Source organism: Peromyscus leucopus, chromosome 20, assembly GCF_004664715.2.
Source record: "Peromyscus leucopus breed LL Stock chromosome 20, UCI_PerLeu_2.1, whole genome shotgun sequence".
Taxonomy (NCBI): domain Eukaryota; kingdom Metazoa; phylum Chordata; class Mammalia; order Rodentia; family Cricetidae; genus Peromyscus; species Peromyscus leucopus.
In genome coordinates, this window is record NC_051080.1 from 48,557,622 (window position 1) to 48,575,306 (window position 17,685).

At 40.8% G+C, this 17,685-nt stretch overlaps 1 protein-coding gene across 2 annotated transcripts in view; it reads left to right on the top strand.

Moving 5' to 3' along the window:
- Nucleotides 1–16,650, top strand: part of Zfpm2 (zinc finger protein, FOG family member 2) — a 440,040-nt gene extending 423,390 nt beyond the window's left edge. For both annotated transcript variants that reach the window (XM_028879292.2, XM_028879294.2), the window contains 3 exons: nucleotides 7,895–8,101; nucleotides 11,303–11,527; nucleotides 12,807–16,650. In XM_028879292.2, the coding sequence (XP_028735125.1) occupies nucleotides 7,895–8,101; nucleotides 11,303–11,527; nucleotides 12,807–15,298 (2,924 nt within the window). In that variant the 3' untranslated portion in view covers nucleotides 15,299–16,650. The remainder of the gene's footprint in view (nucleotides 1–7,894; nucleotides 8,102–11,302; nucleotides 11,528–12,806) is intronic.
- Nucleotides 16,651–17,685: the final 1,035 nt, after the last annotated feature.

The window sequence follows — 17,685 nt, forward strand, 5'->3', positions numbered from 1 at the left end:
TATTATTTGTTCCAGGACCTTCCCGAGAGCCTGGTTCTCATGTCTAGACTTCCAACACTATCGGTAGAATATATTTCCTTTTCTTTGTAAGTACTCTGACTCAGGTATTTCATTAAAGAAACAACAGAATTACATATATGAAAGTGGGAAAAAGAGAAATTCTTACCTTCTTAAGTATTTTTCTATGTTTCCTTTCATGGAAAGATCCTTATAAAGGTCATGTAAATAACTCTAACTAAGGCAAGAAATACAAATGCTCTGTGCTCTTATGAGATCTATTTGAGTGAAGACATAAGACTATAATTTTGTACAGTGTTTTAAACTGTGGTAGAATACACATGCCACAAACTTTGCTCTCTTGACCATTTTAGGTGGCATGCACATGGTTATACAGCCATCCATCTCTAGAAATTTCTGTTCTGCAAAACTGAGGCTACATTCCTTCTAAACACTAATTTTCATTCCCTGCTTTCCTCTTATCAGTAGAAGCTTGTGTTCCTCTTATTGTAAAATCAGACAGTATTTGTTTCTGGGAACTGGCTTTTTTCAGTTAGCATATTGTCCTCAAAGTTTATCACACTGTAGAATAAAGTTCACTTGACTTTTAAGTCAAGAATATTCCATGGTCCATTATGACACAGTTTCCTTATCCATTCATTTGTTGATGGGTACTTATGTTGACTTCATGTTTGAGCTGTTGTGGCAATGTTATTATGCTATGAGGTATGTATTCATGTGTATTCAAATGCCTCTTCAAGATCATACCTTCAGCTCTTTGGGGAATATCTTTTGGGAATAAGTGCAATTATAAATCTCAGATAATTATATTTTCAATTTTTAAGAATCCCTATCTTGTTTAATTTTATATTACTTCTAAATCTACAAGTGTCCCTACATCCTAACCAGTGCTTGCTGTTTTCTATTGTTTTAAATAATAGTTCTGCTCCTGTTGTAAAACCAAAGGTAGTACTTTGCTTCACACTGAACACCAGGTTAAATATTCAAATGACTTAACACTATCTTATGCATCTAATTTGCTTCAGGGCGAATGCAACAACTGCATTGCATGCAGATGCAGACCTGAATTGGCAGCATATGCCAAGTCTAAAACAATTAAGTAGGAAACTGCTCCTGCCTCCTCGAGCCATAGCTGATTGCTAGAGACTAATTCAAGTTCTAATTGGTCAAGATACAGCCCACAGGTATATTTAGCTTCCGTCTTCTTTTTGGAAAGAAGTTAGCTGCTTTCTTGAATCACAGATGCCTTTGTTCACTGTTTTCACTGCTTTGCCTGTTCTGATGGCATTTCTTTTCTCTTGAATTTGGCATAGCAGTGAGAAATGAGAATAATGGATCCAATTAGACCAAATCAACAAATAGTGGTTGACAGGGACTTAACCACTCCCCTCTGCTCAGTCTCTAAGTATTTCCAGGTTCACTTTTTGGTCCTATGTTATCTGTGCTCTCCGCAGGCTACCTCACCAATGCAAAGAGCATCCACAGTCACTTAGAATGTGCTAATGGCTTCTCATGCCTCATTTGTTTCTTGTATTTTTGAGACACCTCTGTAGCTCTAACTGGCCTGAAAATCACTATGTAGACTAGATTGGTCTGGAACTCACCAAGATCCACCTGCCTCTGCTTCCTAAGTGCTGGCATGAGCTATCATCTGGTCTCAGATGTCTTTAATATAAAATATCTTATCAGGGACTATGGGGGTCCAGCCCCTCGATAGTCCCCTCCCAGGGTCTGGGAAGAATCTACAACCAGCTGATAATTAATCTTTGATGAAAAGAAATGAATCTATGTACACAAAACTCCTTAGTTCATATACCTTATTATTCTATGATAGTTCTCTCTCTACACAGCTTCTATTCTGCTCTCATGTCTAGCTCCTTTCTTGCCCGATTTCTCTATATTTATCTACTGTCCCCTCTAGGTTCTATCTGAATTCCTTCATGTAGTTCTGTCCCTTCTAGGTTCTCATCCATCTAGTTCTTTCCCCTATCAGCTCCTCTCCCATCTCCTCTCTCATCTGGCTCTTCCTCATCTTGTTCTTCCCCATCTGGTTCTTCCTCATCTTCCATCTTGTTCCTCTAGTCCTCTCTTCTAGCCCTTCAGTCTAGTTCTTCCCCATCTAAGTTTGTTCCTCTCAAGTTCTTACCCATCTAGTTCTTCCATTCTCTTTTCTCTTCTCCCCCCTGTGCCCTGGAAGTCCCGATATACAAAGGGAGGGTCCAGCTAAATTGTGTAAAGCTATTACTTAACTTCCACCTCTAGGTGGTGTCTCCATGTGGAATTTACCTTAAGTCAGGAGACTTGCATGTGGGCTGTTATCACCGTTAGTCCTCAGAAGTTGGGCGCCCCCCTAGGCGGCGTCTCCTTGTGGAATTTAAGTCAGGAGACTTGCCTGTGGGCTGTTATCATTGTTATCCTCAGAAGTTGGGCGCCCACCTGGGTGGTGTTTCCTGTAGTCCTTCAAAGTGGCTAAGGGAGATAATTTTCCAGATTATCTACAGAGAAAGCCTTTCCTGAGGCTGTTCTCCAAATACCTGGAATGTGTATGTCCAGAGAGTGATCAGTCCACACTGTTAGCCCTTCTTAGGGAAAAGTCAATTGGGAAAACTATGAAGGCACGTATGATTTTCATAACAGAAGACAGCTGATATATAACAAGCCAAGTAACACCAAAAACTCCTTGGGAGTTGGCTTCCTCTGGAGGAATTCCCTGGTTCCTCCAGGTAGTAGTAACTTTGCCATAACCAGCTGAGTTCTTATGATGTATTCCTGCGGCCTGCAGCAACATCTTTATATTTTTTTCAAAGTCACAGCTGCCCCCTACATCCATTCACATAGAGGCTTTTCCAGGATCTGAAACTTTGCCTTTTCAAAATACAATTTATTAAGTACCCTCTCCCTCTCCCCCTCTCTTCCTATCTCTGTCTGTCTGTCTGTCTGTCTCTATTCCCCTCCCCCTCTCTTTTCCCACCCCTCTGGTCCACAATGGGACTATCGAATCAGGAAGACCAAAGTCAAAACCATGGTTGTGCCACTGACCAAACACACATCTCTTGGAAGTGAACCTTGCTAAGCTTCAGTTTTCTCTACCCTAGGAGGGAACTGTCACCTCATAGAGTAATTGGTAGATTTAAAGCAAATGAAGTACACCAACTACTTTTCATCTCTAGCCCCCAAACGCTTGTGACCTGTACCGGTCTGGTGGTGTCGCCATCGCTGTATGTACCTAATTATAAGACTAGCTGTAACTAATCCAGCTTCCTGTTAGGGTAGGGCCATAACCTACCCTGACACCATTTGTGTTCCAAGGCCATTAGCCTTGGTGTCATCTCAAGGCTTCCTTTCTTTCTCTTCTAAGGCTATCCCTCCAGCCCTGTCTCTTCTGGGTCTCTTCAATGTGACTCTTTTCTTCCTCATAATTTATATTTATAACTACTGAATTAGCGCAATAACCTCTAAACAGCTGTATGCAGCATATCCTGCCTATAAATTTTTCTCTGAATTACACAGAGGGAAAAATATCTGTTAATAACGTATTTATTCATTAAAACACATGTGTATCTCTCCCCAGCACGAAGCAGATATAATTGAATTCACTTTATACTTAAGACTTTTATGAGGAACTCTGATAAATGCTGTAACCCTCACCATGGCCACCCTCCAGCTAGCAGTAGAATATCAAACCAACACAAAATTCTTAAAAATGTAGTTTTCTATTTTTCATACAGACACGTTGGTTCCAGGCCACAAGTGCCCCTAGTCCACACCTTTTCCCTCAGACTCTCAAGTCCAGGCTTGTTCCAAAGTCAGGGCCTTCCATCATTCCGTACTTGCTCCCATACTCATTCCAAGTTCACTGATGATGAGCCTGCCTGAAACACTTGATATTTCACATCTGCTTATTCCAGATCCAGGAAAATGTTGTGTTGGGTGGCTTGCCTAATTCCTTCAAGAAGGGTCAGCACCCATAGTGTGACACACATTTTGATGGATTTGTTGATATTCTGATTGTGCAGTTGTGCATAATGGTGCACAGCCCAGCCTGACACATAGCAGAGACTTCACCACACTGAATAAGTGATGAATGAATGAATGAATGAGTTAAAGAATGTAATCCTATCCAACTTTCTTGTCAAATCTACAGGGTATATGTTCGGTCTGATTCAGGCTTCCAAATAATACACTCTGAGTCAACCACAAAATGGAAACAAAGTAGTAGCAATGATAAAATATGAAACAACACAGGTACATCTGAAAATGCAGAAGTGTACAACTATCAAGTTGCTTCATTCTTGCTGTCTGGGGGACCAGCCTCCAGCAGCCCAGGGATCAAAGAGAATCCAGGAGTTGGCGTACTGTGACCTTTTGATCTGAGGAAGTTAAGGAAAAAAGACACTCACACACTCATTCAATGGTCTCCTTCAGACCTTTTCTTTATTCTTATGTATTCTGATTCTGTATTCTGTATTCTCTTTTCTTATCTCTATCCAAAAATGTTTCTTCTGTCTCTCTTTTTTCTTTTCAACTCTCTTAATGTTTTCCTCCTAATTCTTTCATTCTTGATATTTCCTTCTATCTTTATTTTACCTTATTCTCCTTCTTCTGTATTTTCCCACTAATAGCTTATCTACCCCAACAAAATCTTTTAGGCAACATAGAAATCACAATGTGGTTACATTCTGGTTTTCAAGTGGATGGTTACAATGAATACAAGTTAAAAAAAATAGCATGTTTTCCATTTCTCTTAACATGATTAAATATTTTACATATTATAGGTAAAAAATAGATTATCCCAAGAACCCACATGCATTTGTACCCAAGCAACTTGTTATAGATTAACAGTTTAGGCAAACAAGGTATTCTTTTACAGGCAGGCTGTGTTTTGCAGTTACAAAGAAAGAATCAATCACTTTATTACCTTGAAAGGTAATCTTATAAGGAATCTTAAAGGAATCACAAACCTAAACTTTCACATATGAAAGAAAATCACTCAGCTCTACTTTAAATCTTTAGGGTGCATACCCACTCATCAATAGTTTTCTATATCAGGAGATTGAGGGGAAAAATTGGTACAAGGAATTAACCATCATCTTTGGTCATCAATCAATCCTAGCAAGAAAGCACTTCAGCTAATAATAATCAGGCTGCTTTGTTCTTGTTCCCTGACCTTAAAGAGTTCCTCACTCAACTCTGTGCCTTTCTAAAACTTCAGATTGTCTTCTTGGGTTTTTCACTTCAAAGTTATTTAACAAAAACATCTTAGTCTAACTTTAAGTTATTTTCAAAGCTTTGTTTCAGGTTTGATGCACCCTGAAACCTATGAACACATCTCCCAACATTAAGATTAGAAGAATGTAAACTAGCTGGGCTACTGGAACTCAACTGCTATTCTTAATCATTAACCTAGGCCACAGTCTATATGCTCCTCAATAGAAATTCATGTGTTCTAGCTGTGTGACATGTCCTTGTTTTATTTTTATCATCTAAACTCTATTTAAACTAATATTATTATTAATTAGCCAGTACAGCTTAATAAGAAATCATCTTCATAATAATCCACAGGTAGAAATGCAGGTAGACTGGGATATTTCCAAGAGATGTTCATACTGCATTAAGGGCAGTGGTGATCCCCCCCACACCCATTCACACCATGCCAGATACCAGAGGAAGACGGCAGCGGCAAGCATGTAAAGGCACAGCAGAAGCAACAGACACTCTGGAGTCTGTGGTCTCGGGGCTTTTCTAGCCCAGATTTACCCATCAGGGTCTTGTTCCCTGGTGGACCGACCCCCTGAAGTCAATTGCCATTAGCTGTTCCTCTGACACGGCCACCAGCACTTAGTAATGTAGATAACCATATTTTTGTTGGGAATTTTGCACCAAATATTTTTCATTTTTACTTTATTGATTGGATGTTTTGGCAGAACACTGTGCATAGGTTTGTTGTCATCTTCCTGTGTTGTTACTGCAGTGACCATGATTAGCTGTTGGTAGATGCTTTCTCCTCGGAGCTGAAACCAAACCTGCCTTTCCTTCTGTGAAAGGTAAACCAGAGCTGGATTGACCAAGAATGTGAACTCCACACTTGAAATCTAGTGGCTCTGTGACCATGCTGCAAAATAAACCCAAACCGCATTGCTGGCTTTTCCATTTCCACCCTTATGCCACAGACTGGCTTAATAAACTGTGTTTCAGAGGAGAGATAAGACACAGCGATTAGCTTGTCTACCACCATAAGCAGTAAGATGTGTGTACATCAGAAAGGGCAGAGCATCTAAATGCAGAGGTTCCCAGAGCAAGAATGGCCCCAGGGGGATAGCACCTCGCGGACTTCTAACTCCCTCTCATTCTCTAATGATGTAATTTTAGCTTCTGAGATTTAGGGAAAAAAAAAATTTTTCAACAACAAAATAAATCCGTTTTATTTCAACTACCATAAACCTGTATGCTTTGAGAAATATTAGCATCAAAATGTAGTTGGGATGGGCACATGTTGCCCTGTGGTGTTTTAATTTAAAACTGGTCATAAATTTGCGAACTATAATCTTTCTTCTCTTCTTTCACAGACACGTGCCCTCCTGGGCTGTGTTCTGTTTGCTTACTTTAAATCTTGGTTAATTGCCCACGACGTTTCTAAAGCATCATCTTCAGTCTTCGGTTCGGCTGCCATGTCATATACTGTTCTTATCTCCATGAGATTTGTACAAGTTGTTTAAAAACCATGATCTCTGAGGCTGGAAAAAATGAAGTGCACTTGAAATGACAGTTATGCTGAAAGATAAGCAGAGCAATATGACTTATCAAAATGGGTACAATTTTTCTTAGTTAATGAGTACAATATACAGCGTTCCAGTACATACAGCATGGGGGGGTGCTTTAAAAAATATCAAGTACACCACATTATTGCAGACATAACTGTGTGGGATATGTATCTAGGCCTGAGAGTAGAGATAACAAAATATAAGTGCTTTGCCTGTCTAAACATGTTAAATAAATGAGTGTTCGCTATCACATTCCAATACATTAGAAGATGTACTTGCATAGTTAATTTTTCTTTTTAATGCACCGCACGTGATCATTTGAAACGCAGACCCAGAGTATATCTCAGTGTTTGAAGACTAGGCTCCTTTCATTTAAACAAATCTTTATTGAAATAAGCCTTTTTGAAAAGAATCTTTGGTGTATCCTCTTTTGCAGGAAGTTCAATCAGGGTAAACGGAGATAAAAAAGGGACATCGCAGGGTATTGTGTAAGATCACCCATCAAAGTAGAAAGTACATAGATGGCAGTATGCATAGGGAGGGTCAGATTCCCCGTAATTGCACTTTAACACTCTCGATTTTATAAACTGCTGTTTGCTTGTTTTGCATTTGGGTTATCTATGCTCTAAGTGTATAAGAACTGAGAAAGTGGAAAGACTGAGGGATGATGGGAGAGGAAGTGGGAGGCAGGCAGGGGGAGACAAACAGATGCTTCTTCCATTAGTTAATGAAATAGTAACTTCCAAAGCTTGTCTGGAGCAAATTTTTGCAATCATGTCCCTCCCATGCAGGTTTTCAGGCACTCTACCAATGTACTACCAGGTTAATGATTCAGGCAGAAGCCTGGAAGGCAGGACATGGACAGAACTCCTCAGATTCTATCTATATTTTCCCTAGTTTTCTCCTACTATTAGTTACTTAAAACGTTGCTTAATGCCAGAAGAACATTTGTCCACAGAGCCTGGCTGAGACACACAGCTGCAGTATGATCAAGCTCCTCTCCCAGTAAATTCACGGAAGCAACCTGAGAAGATGCTTTGACATCAGTCTAATACACAGCCAGCTCATGAGGTCCATGTCAACTCTTTCTCCTCTTGTTCCTCTCTTCTTAACAGGGGGTCAGCTTTGGTGCACCACTACGAAGGCCATCTCAGAGGGTGAAGAGCTAATTGCCTTTGTGGTGGATTTTGACTCAAGGCTACAAGCTGCCAGTCAGATGACTCTCACAGAAGGGATGTACCCGGCCCGCCTGCTGGACTCAATTCAGCTGCTTCCTCAGCAAGCTGCCATGGCTTCTATTTTGCCTACAGCTATTGTCAATAGTAAGTGCTGAGTGCTATAGCCCAGCTCTGTGGGAGTGATGGGTATTTATGGGAGAAAAAAAAATGCTTACTGACAAGCAGCTGGGAACAGACATTTTCTTCAGTGTGTGGCTGTGTGTGTGTGTGTGTGTGTGTGTGTGTGTGTGCGCGCGTGTGTGTCGTGTCTGCTTCATATGGGAATGCAGGACAAAAATCGTATACATCCAATTATGTCAGATTGTATTCCTAAATGTCACCCCCACTAAAAACTGTCATTCTCTACTTGTTGGATAATATTCAACTGCACTTAGCAAGGACAACCCAGTGGTTTTCATTGATGATTCTCCACTATCAAAAGTTGTCAAAGACCATGGAATTTAAAAACTTGGAAAAAAGAATATAAATATAAAAATCAAATGTTATTATATACACAAATGATGTAGAATGTATAGCCTTATGTTGATGTGAAGCTCTGACATACAATTATTATTATTCTATTTGAAAGTAACAAGATTAATTATTAGCCTCAAATAAATGAGTACAAGTACACAGAGCTTTTGTTTTTATCCTCATAGCATGGATGAAAGCCTGGTAGCCTGGGCAAAACAAAGTATTTGTTGGTTACAAGGGAAAGAAAGAAAAAAATATATAAGCTTTTAATACTTCCCAGAGAACTTTAAAATACACTGTCACAATTCTACCTGGGGAGTCCTACTCTACTAAGATGAAAGCTAAACTAGTTTGGATACCTTGAACACATAAAGTGGTACTTCATATGGTAGACAGTCAATGTCTCAAGGAATCTCAGAGTCTGATTTTGGGGAGATCTGATTTTATTGAGCTCTCTGTGGGAAACTAAAAGGGTGGCAAACCCAGTGCAAGAAAAGAATGATACTAATGCTGGTAATAAAAATTAAATGCTCCTAGTCTTAAAATAGTCTTGAAAATCTTTGAAACTGCTAAGGGAAAAGAAATCTAGACAGCAATAGTATCTTCATGTTAATATAAAACCATCCAACCATAATTATGATGAAAGAAAATTCACCTGTGATTCTGAAATCACTATGCAACCAACCAATAGGCCAAGGACTTTCAACCTAATCAATTCTTACTTGATTAATTTAATGGAAGAGTTTTTTATTTTCTTTACTTTGATTCTTACTGCGTGGACTATGAAATACTGTGACCAATTTGGATTTGAGGCAAAAATAATTTTATTTCAAAGGATTTCAAATAAACTTTTTCAATTATGATGCTCAAATGTGTAATATTAATTACATATAATATACCTGTTTACTTTTGATAGCAAGGAAATAATTAATCTCAAATGACCCAATATAAGCACAGATTATCATTTGCATCCTGAAATCAATCAGTTGATGACTCTGTTGAAGTGTTAACTTTGCAGCCTCTTGAACAGTGTAGATGTACTTAACTTGGGAAGACTGGGTTAATAATAAAGAGACATTGGTACATCATCTTATCTCCCCTCCACTAGAATTTGATCGTTAGTTCCTTCTCATTTCTGATCATGGTTCCATGGAGCCATTTCCTTTGTTCTACCATTAGCTATATAGTCATTGTTCACTAATGATAAGTCTAGTTCTTTCTGAGGAGTTTTAGAACTATGTCCCTCTGTACTTATCTCAGAAACACCAAATCCCATGTGTCTAATGTGACATTATGTTTCCCAAAACCCTTTGGATAGCATTCAAAAGCCCTGTGTCTATAATATAGGAACTAGGCTGGATCATCCCACACTGCCTAAATCTGCAAAATACTGATCTATGTCATCTATAAATTTCTGTTTCCCTCATAGAACCCAATCTCTTTGTCACTTTTTCATCCAGACAGTATGGAAGTAGGGTTAAGACTAGATTCCAATCTCAATGCAACCCTTTATACCAGTGGTTCTCAACCTGTGGGTCACAAGCCCCTTGACAAACCTCTATCTCTAAAAATATTTACATTATGATTCATAACAGTATCAAAATTATGGTTATGAAGTAGCAAGGAAAATAATTTTGTGGTTGGGGTTCACCACAACCTGAGGAACTGTATTAAGGGGTCACAGCATTAGGAATGTTGAGAACCATTGCTTTACAGGGTCGTATACAAGGTAGTCAACTATGTTTTCCTCAACTATAACTATGTGAGGAGGAAAAATACACATCTGAAGAAATTTTCTGTCAGTGATGTGGAAATCACACACCACAGCATGACTTCTTAAACTCAATATCACTGAGGCTGTCATTCAAGCCTCATTATATTTCACTTAAATCATTGCGCCTCCCTCCTACCATTCAAGAATATTTCTTCGGCATTTACTACCTTCAAAACCACTCTGCTCTTGTGTTAGGCTCTGATTCCATCACTGAGACCAAAGGAAAGCCTCTCCAAAGAGTCTGCAAGATGTTTCATAATCTGTCCTGCCCTTTGCCTCAACAGTAGTCCCACAGGACCGACCGTTCAGCCTTCAGCCAGGTCCTCCCAAGCTCCTGTGGCTTCCTCTGCACTGTGACTCATCAAATGACAGAAAATCTTATCTCCACCTGAATAAGTTCATCTCACCTTCCACATCAGATCTAAGGAACAGCATTACCATCCCTCTAACCGCCTATCTGACTGGCTCCTCCCTCCCTTCCACCCCCCAGAAGCCCAGTGGGTACCACTGTCTAGGTCCCAGATTATCTTTCAGGCTCCTCTATCAGAGAGCTGTAAAGATGCCGTCCAATCACTCACTACCAACTCAGAATGTAAACTCTTCAACCCGAGAAGTCCTTTCCTTTTGTTTTACACCAAACCCAACACAGAATTTGGCATCTTTTAGACATGCTGTAATTAATGAATGATGTCAGAAATGGACATTCAGGGTATCTTAGTCTAACAACTGCATTCATACCGTTTAACTAATCAGATAAACCAGTTCTCATTTGCTATTATAAATGCATGTTTTTTCTAAACCATAAGTATAAAATGAAATAATATTGGCATCTCCTACAGTATTACTTTCTAAACATTCTGTGGGAAGTCAAATTAGAGAGTACCATTTCTTTTAAGAACCTGGTCCTGATCTACTAAACACTCAAGATCATATTCATCAATTGCTTAATTACCCAACTCAGCACCTGGGAGCAGACTGAGAAAGATGGAAGCCAATGTGACTTTACCCTTATTCCACTCCCCCAGACAGCAGCTAATATGTCTCTGGTTTTGCTGCAGAGGATATATTCCCTTGCAAATCCTGTGGCATCTGGTACCGGAGCGAGCGGAACCTGCAAGCACATTTGATGTACTACTGTAGTGGGAGGCAAAGAGAAGCTGCTCCAGTGTCTGAAGAAAATGAAGATAATACTCATCAGATTTCCAGCCTGTGCCCCTTCCCACAGTGCACCAAGAGCTTTTCCAATGCCCGAGCTCTAGAAATGCACCTGAACTCACACAGTGGTAAGGGCCTCTAATGTTTCTGCAGTGGCTGCGGGATACTCTACTCTTCCTACACATACATACATATGTATATGTATCTTATCTATTATATATGCAGATAGATGATAGATAGATGGATGGATGGACGGACGGACAGATGGACAGAAAGACAGATGGATGGATGGATGGATGGATGGATGGATGGGTGAGAGGGTAGCTAGGTAGGTAGGTAGGTAGGTAGATAAATATTTTACTGGATCAAGCAATGTTCCCATCTACTGTTTAGATGCAGCACATTTTAGCTAAAGGACTTGACCATGATTTCCTCTGCATCTACTGCAGTGTTTAAACTGTGAGCCAAATCATTACATTCATTTTCCTCTTCAGCAAAACAGCATTATTTCTATTCCCTTTGTTTAATATCATTCATTTTCATTTTTTTACATATCAAGTCATCTTTGGGGGGATCAAACTGATCATGTTGTTTTCCATGTGCTAAGGAAGAAATAGTAGGTACATTTAAAAAGGAGTTGCTGTGCGGTTAAATCGATTTTGGTAGATTCCATTAAAAATCTCTCAGTTTCCAGAGTATGTGTGGTTAAAGCTTAACTGAATTTTATCATATGAAAGTACTCTTGATTCCTTAAGAAAAACAGCAAGTTGGGAGTTATTCCCACCTATACTTGAAATGTATCCCAGCTATTGTTAGCCTAATTTCATAGCATCCCCATTCTTATAATTTAAAAATGTATAGAATTATATTAAATTTCAACATTTTTAGATATTTTTCTAATTCTTTTTTTTTTTTTTTTTTTTTTTTTTTTTTTTTTTTTTTTTTTTGTTTTTGTTTTTGTTTTTCGAGACAGGGTTTCTCTGTGTAGCTTTGCGCCTTTCCTGGAACTCACTTGGTAGACCAGGCTGGCCTCGAACTCACAGAGATCCACCTGGCTCTGCCTCCTGAGTGCTGGGACTAAAGGCATGCGCCACCACCGCCCGGCTTATTTTTCTAATTCTTAAATATTTTATTTTATTTGTATTTGAGGCAGGGTCATTCTACATAGCCTTGGCTGTGCTGGTACTCATTATATAGATCAGGCTGGCCCACCTATACCATAACACTCACAAAGAGACTTAGGAAATTACTGTTACAGATGTCGCTAAAATGTCAGTATCACAGACGAGGATCTGAAGGACTTCTGGGTCTGTTGGGTTGAAGACACAAGCTCACTAGCAAAGGTTCCCATCACTGGGAAGCAGACAGGTGTGGTTCTCAGCTTTCTCACTTTGTGTGTCTCTCCAGGAGTGAAAATGGAAGAGTTCCTGCCCCCGGGGGCGAGTTTAAAATGCACGGTCTGTAGCTACACTGCTGATTCCGTGATCAACTTCCACCAACACCTTTTCTCCCACCTCACTCAAGCCGCCTTCCGATGCAACCACTGCCATTTTGGCTTCCAGACTCAGCGGGAGCTGCTGCAGCACCAGGACCTCCATGTCCCCAGTGGCAAGCTGCCCAGAGAAGGCGACATGGAGCACTCTCCGAGTGGAACCGAAGACAGCCTACAGCCAGCCACAGACTTGTTGGCCAGAAGCGACCTCTCCCAGACCCAGAAGGCCATGCAGACTAAAGACGCAAGCTCAGACACGGAACTGGACAAGTGTGAGAAAAAGACCCAGCTCTTTCTCACCAACCAGAGACCAGAGATCCAGCCTGCAGCAAACAAACAAAGCTTTTCTTACACAAAAATAAAGTCTGAGCCCTCCAGCCCGAGACTTGCTTCATCTCCAGTGCAACCCAACATCGGGCCGTCTTTCCCTGTGGGACCTTTCCTGTCTCAGTTCGCTTTCCCCCAAGATATCACCATGGTTCCTCAGGCTTCAGAGATCTTAGCCAAGATGTCCGAGCTGGTGCATCGGCGACTGAGGCACGGGAGTAGCAGCTACCCTCCCGTAATTTACAGCCCTCTGATGCCCAAAGGGGCTACATGCTTTGAGTGTAACATAACATTCAATAATTTGGATAACTATCTAGTTCATAAAAAACACTACTGCAGCAGCCGATGGCAGCAGATGGCCAAGTCCCCCGAGTTTCCGGGGGTTTCAGAAAAGATGCCTGAAGCTGTGAGTCCCAACACCGGCCAGGCTTCCATTAACCTCCTCAACCCAGCTGCTCACGCTTCAGACCCAGAGACTCCACTTCTTCAAACATCCTGCATCAACTCTTCCACCGTTTTAGATTTGATTGGGCCAAATGGGAAAGGCCATGAGAAGGACTTTTCCACCCAAGCCAAAAAGCTGTCCACCTCCAACAGCAACGATGACAAAATGAATGGGAAGCCAGTTGATGTGAAAAATCCCAACGGTCCCTTAGTGGATGGGGAAAGTGACCCCAATAAGACTACCTGTGAAGCTTGTAACATCACCTTCAGCAGGCACGAAACGTACATGGTCCACAAACAGTATTACTGTGCAACACGCCATGACCCTCCGCTCAAGAGGTCTGCTTCCAACAAAGTGCCAGCCATGCAGAGAACCATGCGCACGCGCAAGCGAAGAAAGATGTACGAGATGTGCCTACCTGAGCAGGAGCAAAGGCCGCCCCTGGTCCAGCAGAGATTTCTTGATGTAGCCAACCTCAGCAATCCTTGTAGCTCCACTCAAGAGCCCACGGAAGGGCTAGGAGAATGCTACCATCCGAGATGCGACATCTTCCCAGGAATTGTCTCAAAGCACCTGGAAACTTCATTGGCCATGAACAAATGTGTTCCGGTTCCCAAATGTGACACGACCCACTCCAGTGTTTCCTGCTTGGAAATGGACGTACCCATAGATCTCAGCAAAAAGTGTTTATCGCAGTCTGAGCGGACGACTGCATCTCCCAAAAGGCTGCTAGACTACCACGAGTGCACCGTGTGCAAAATCAGCTTCAATAAGGTCGAGAACTACCTGGCCCACAAGCAGAATTTCTGCCCTGTCACGGCGCATCAGCGTAACGACCTGAGTCAGCTTGATGGCAAAGTGTTTCCAAATCCAGAAAGCGAACGGAACAGCCCCGACGTCAGCTTTGACAGAAACATGATCAAATGTGAGAAGAATGGGAATCCGAAGCAGTCTTCTCCCAACGGAAATTTGTTTTCATCCCATTTAGCAACTTTACAAGGTCTGAAAGTCTTCAGCGAAGCCGCCCAGCTCATTGCTACAAAAGAAGAAAACAAACATTTGTTTCTTCCCCAATGCCTTTACCCTGGAGCAATAAAGAAGACGAAAGGAGCAGACCAGCTTTCTCCATACTATGGCATAAAGCCAAGCGATTATATCTCCGGTTCTCTCGTCATCCACAACACCGACGTAGAACAAAGCACAAACGCAGAAAATGAGTCTCCTAAAGGCCAGGCCTCCTCAAATGGCTGTGCCGTGCCCAAGAAAGATTCTCTGCCATTGTTGCCCAAAAACAGAGGCATGGTCATAGTGAATGGTGGACTGAAGCAAGATGAAAGGCCTCCGGCCAACCCACAGCAAGAGAACATTTCCCAGAATGCCCAGCACGACGAGGACCACAAATCCCCCTCGTGGATCTCTGAAAACCCATTAGCTGCCAATGAGAACGTCTCCCCAGGAATTCCCTCGGCAGAAGAACAGTTGTCTAGTATAGCGAAAGGAGTGAATGGTTCCACCCAGGCTCCCAGCAGTGGGAAGTACTGCCGGCTATGCGACATCCAGTTCAACAACCTTTCAAACTTTATAACTCACAAGAAGTTTTATTGCTCATCACATGCAGCAGAACATGTCAAATGAACTGAGTTCAATAAAGAAAGCAGTCACCTTTGGTACCAGTGTTTAGTATGTTCTTCTCAACAGTCCAGAAAACAAAGCAGCTGTTTGAATTACATCTGGCAATCAAGAGACATTCATGATGGCTGAGTGGAAGACTTAAGGTGTAATTTCATTACAGACCATATTAGTAAAGTGTATTATTGGTGCCATTTTCAAAAAAATTAATTTATTTTACCAGCAGTATTCATAGCTGTGGTTATGTTATTTTTTATTTAAAAACTTTATATTAAAGTCATTTGTAATGTTATTGTATAGTTATTGTGTAGCACATATGGTTTGCACTGTATAGTAGCTTTTAAAGAAAATAGTCACAAACAATACAGAAAAGCATTTTAGAAATAGCTTCAAAAGCACTTGTGTATCCTGATTTTTTCTTATATGCTGTTGCAGATATACGTATATGCTAAAATATAACCTGCAAACATGTTCTAAATACACATGCTGTAAGTTCGCCTTAAGATTTTAATTCTTGGATAATCAGGCTCCATGTGCACTTTATATTTTAGCAAATACAGTCTCTTTGTCACTAGGCTTTGCATTCGTATGTAGCCGTATATTTCTGTCCATTTTCTCAAACTTAAACATGTATGTTCAATGAAGATGGCATTTTTCTTTCTTGTATAGTACTTGTATTTTCTTTCGCTGATGCAGCCCTGTCTCAATTTTTAAACCTTTGCTGTTAAATGCAATACTTTATAAAGGATGAACAAAATTACTGGAAGCAGTATTGTAAGTAATGGAGTAGTATTAATCAGTTTTATCTTTTGAAAGGCACAGTCTAAAATGAAACCCTAAACTCGATGCTGCAAGTATGAATTTAATTCATATATAAGATCTATTTAAATATAAGAGTAGCAATACTGCACCTGGTGATCACAAAGATAATGTTCTACTTCTGATAGAAATAATTTCTCAACAAATGTTGTTACTATGCATGTACATGGATGGAATAAAATTCCAAATTGTTGGAGAAATTCGATGTCCTGGGCTTTTTTCCCCCCTTAAGCACGGAAAAAAAAAAGGATCAGGCTCTAACTGTGTCACCCACTAAACAGCACGTCCTCATCAGTTATATGGTCATTTCCGTTGCCAACTTTCTTTCCAAAATGGCCCAGGAACTGAGTTTTTCATTCCCTCTCTTTTATCCAGCCATTCTCGATTATACTCAAGGTGTATAACAGAGGATACATCCCTGCGGCTACAGCAGCAGCCATGGCAGCAAACTGAGATCCCAGGCTTCCTCTGAACACAGAGGCTCTCAACCTTCCTAACGCTGCAACCCTTTAATACAGCTCCTTGTGGTTGCGTGACCCCAGTCATAAAATCATTTTTCCTTGCTACTTTGTAACTATAATTTTGCTACTGTGATGAATCGTTATGTAAATGTCTGTGTTTTCCAACGTTCTTAGGTAACCCCTGGGAAAGGGTAGTTTGACCCCAAGGGGTGGTGATCCACAGGTTGAGAAGCACTGTCTCTTTTTTTTCCTCTTTTTTAAAATTTTATTTTATAATTTAATTTAATTTAATTTTACATATCAGCCACAGATTCCCTTGTTCTCCCCCCTCCCATCCACCCCCCCCAACCTACCCCCCATTCCCATCTCCTCCATGGCAAAGACTCCCCTGATTGAGTTCAACTTGGTAGATTCAGTCCAGGCAGGTCCAGTCCCCTCCTCCCAGGCTGAGCCAAGTGTCCCTGTATAAGCCCCAGGTTCCAAACAGCCAGCACATGCACTGAGGACAGGTCCCAGTCCACTGCCTGGGTGCCTCCCAAACAGATCAAGCCAATCAACTGTCTCACTTATCCAGAGGGCCTGATCCAGTTGGGCGCTCCTCAGCTATTGGTTCATAGTTCATGTGTTTCCATTCGTTTGACTATTTGTCCCTGTGCTTTTTCCAACAATTCTTGCTCATACAAACCCTCCTCTTTCTCGCCAATTGGACTCCTGGAGCTCTACCTGGGGCCTGGCCGTGGATCTCTGGGTCCGGTTCCTTCAGTCATTGGATGAGGGAGAAACACTGTCTTATCAGATTCTGATTTGACAGATTTTAGTATTCTGTAATAGATTTAAACACTATAGAAAAATCTAAAAAGAAATAAGTATAAACCATATGTCTTTTTACCACTGTTACTCAGAATACTCAGCTAATGTTTATAATCTGAACTGAGTTTAAAAAAATAATATTCAGCATATATGTTTAGTGTTGTAATTAAAACCAAAAGGTAAGTCACTGTAGGAACTGTTAGGAAGATTGGATCCTTTTACATTTCCCAGCAGTACTTGAAGTTTCAGATTTTTAACTACCCAAAGTCACAAAGCTAATGAGAAAGAAGCAGAAACCTGGGA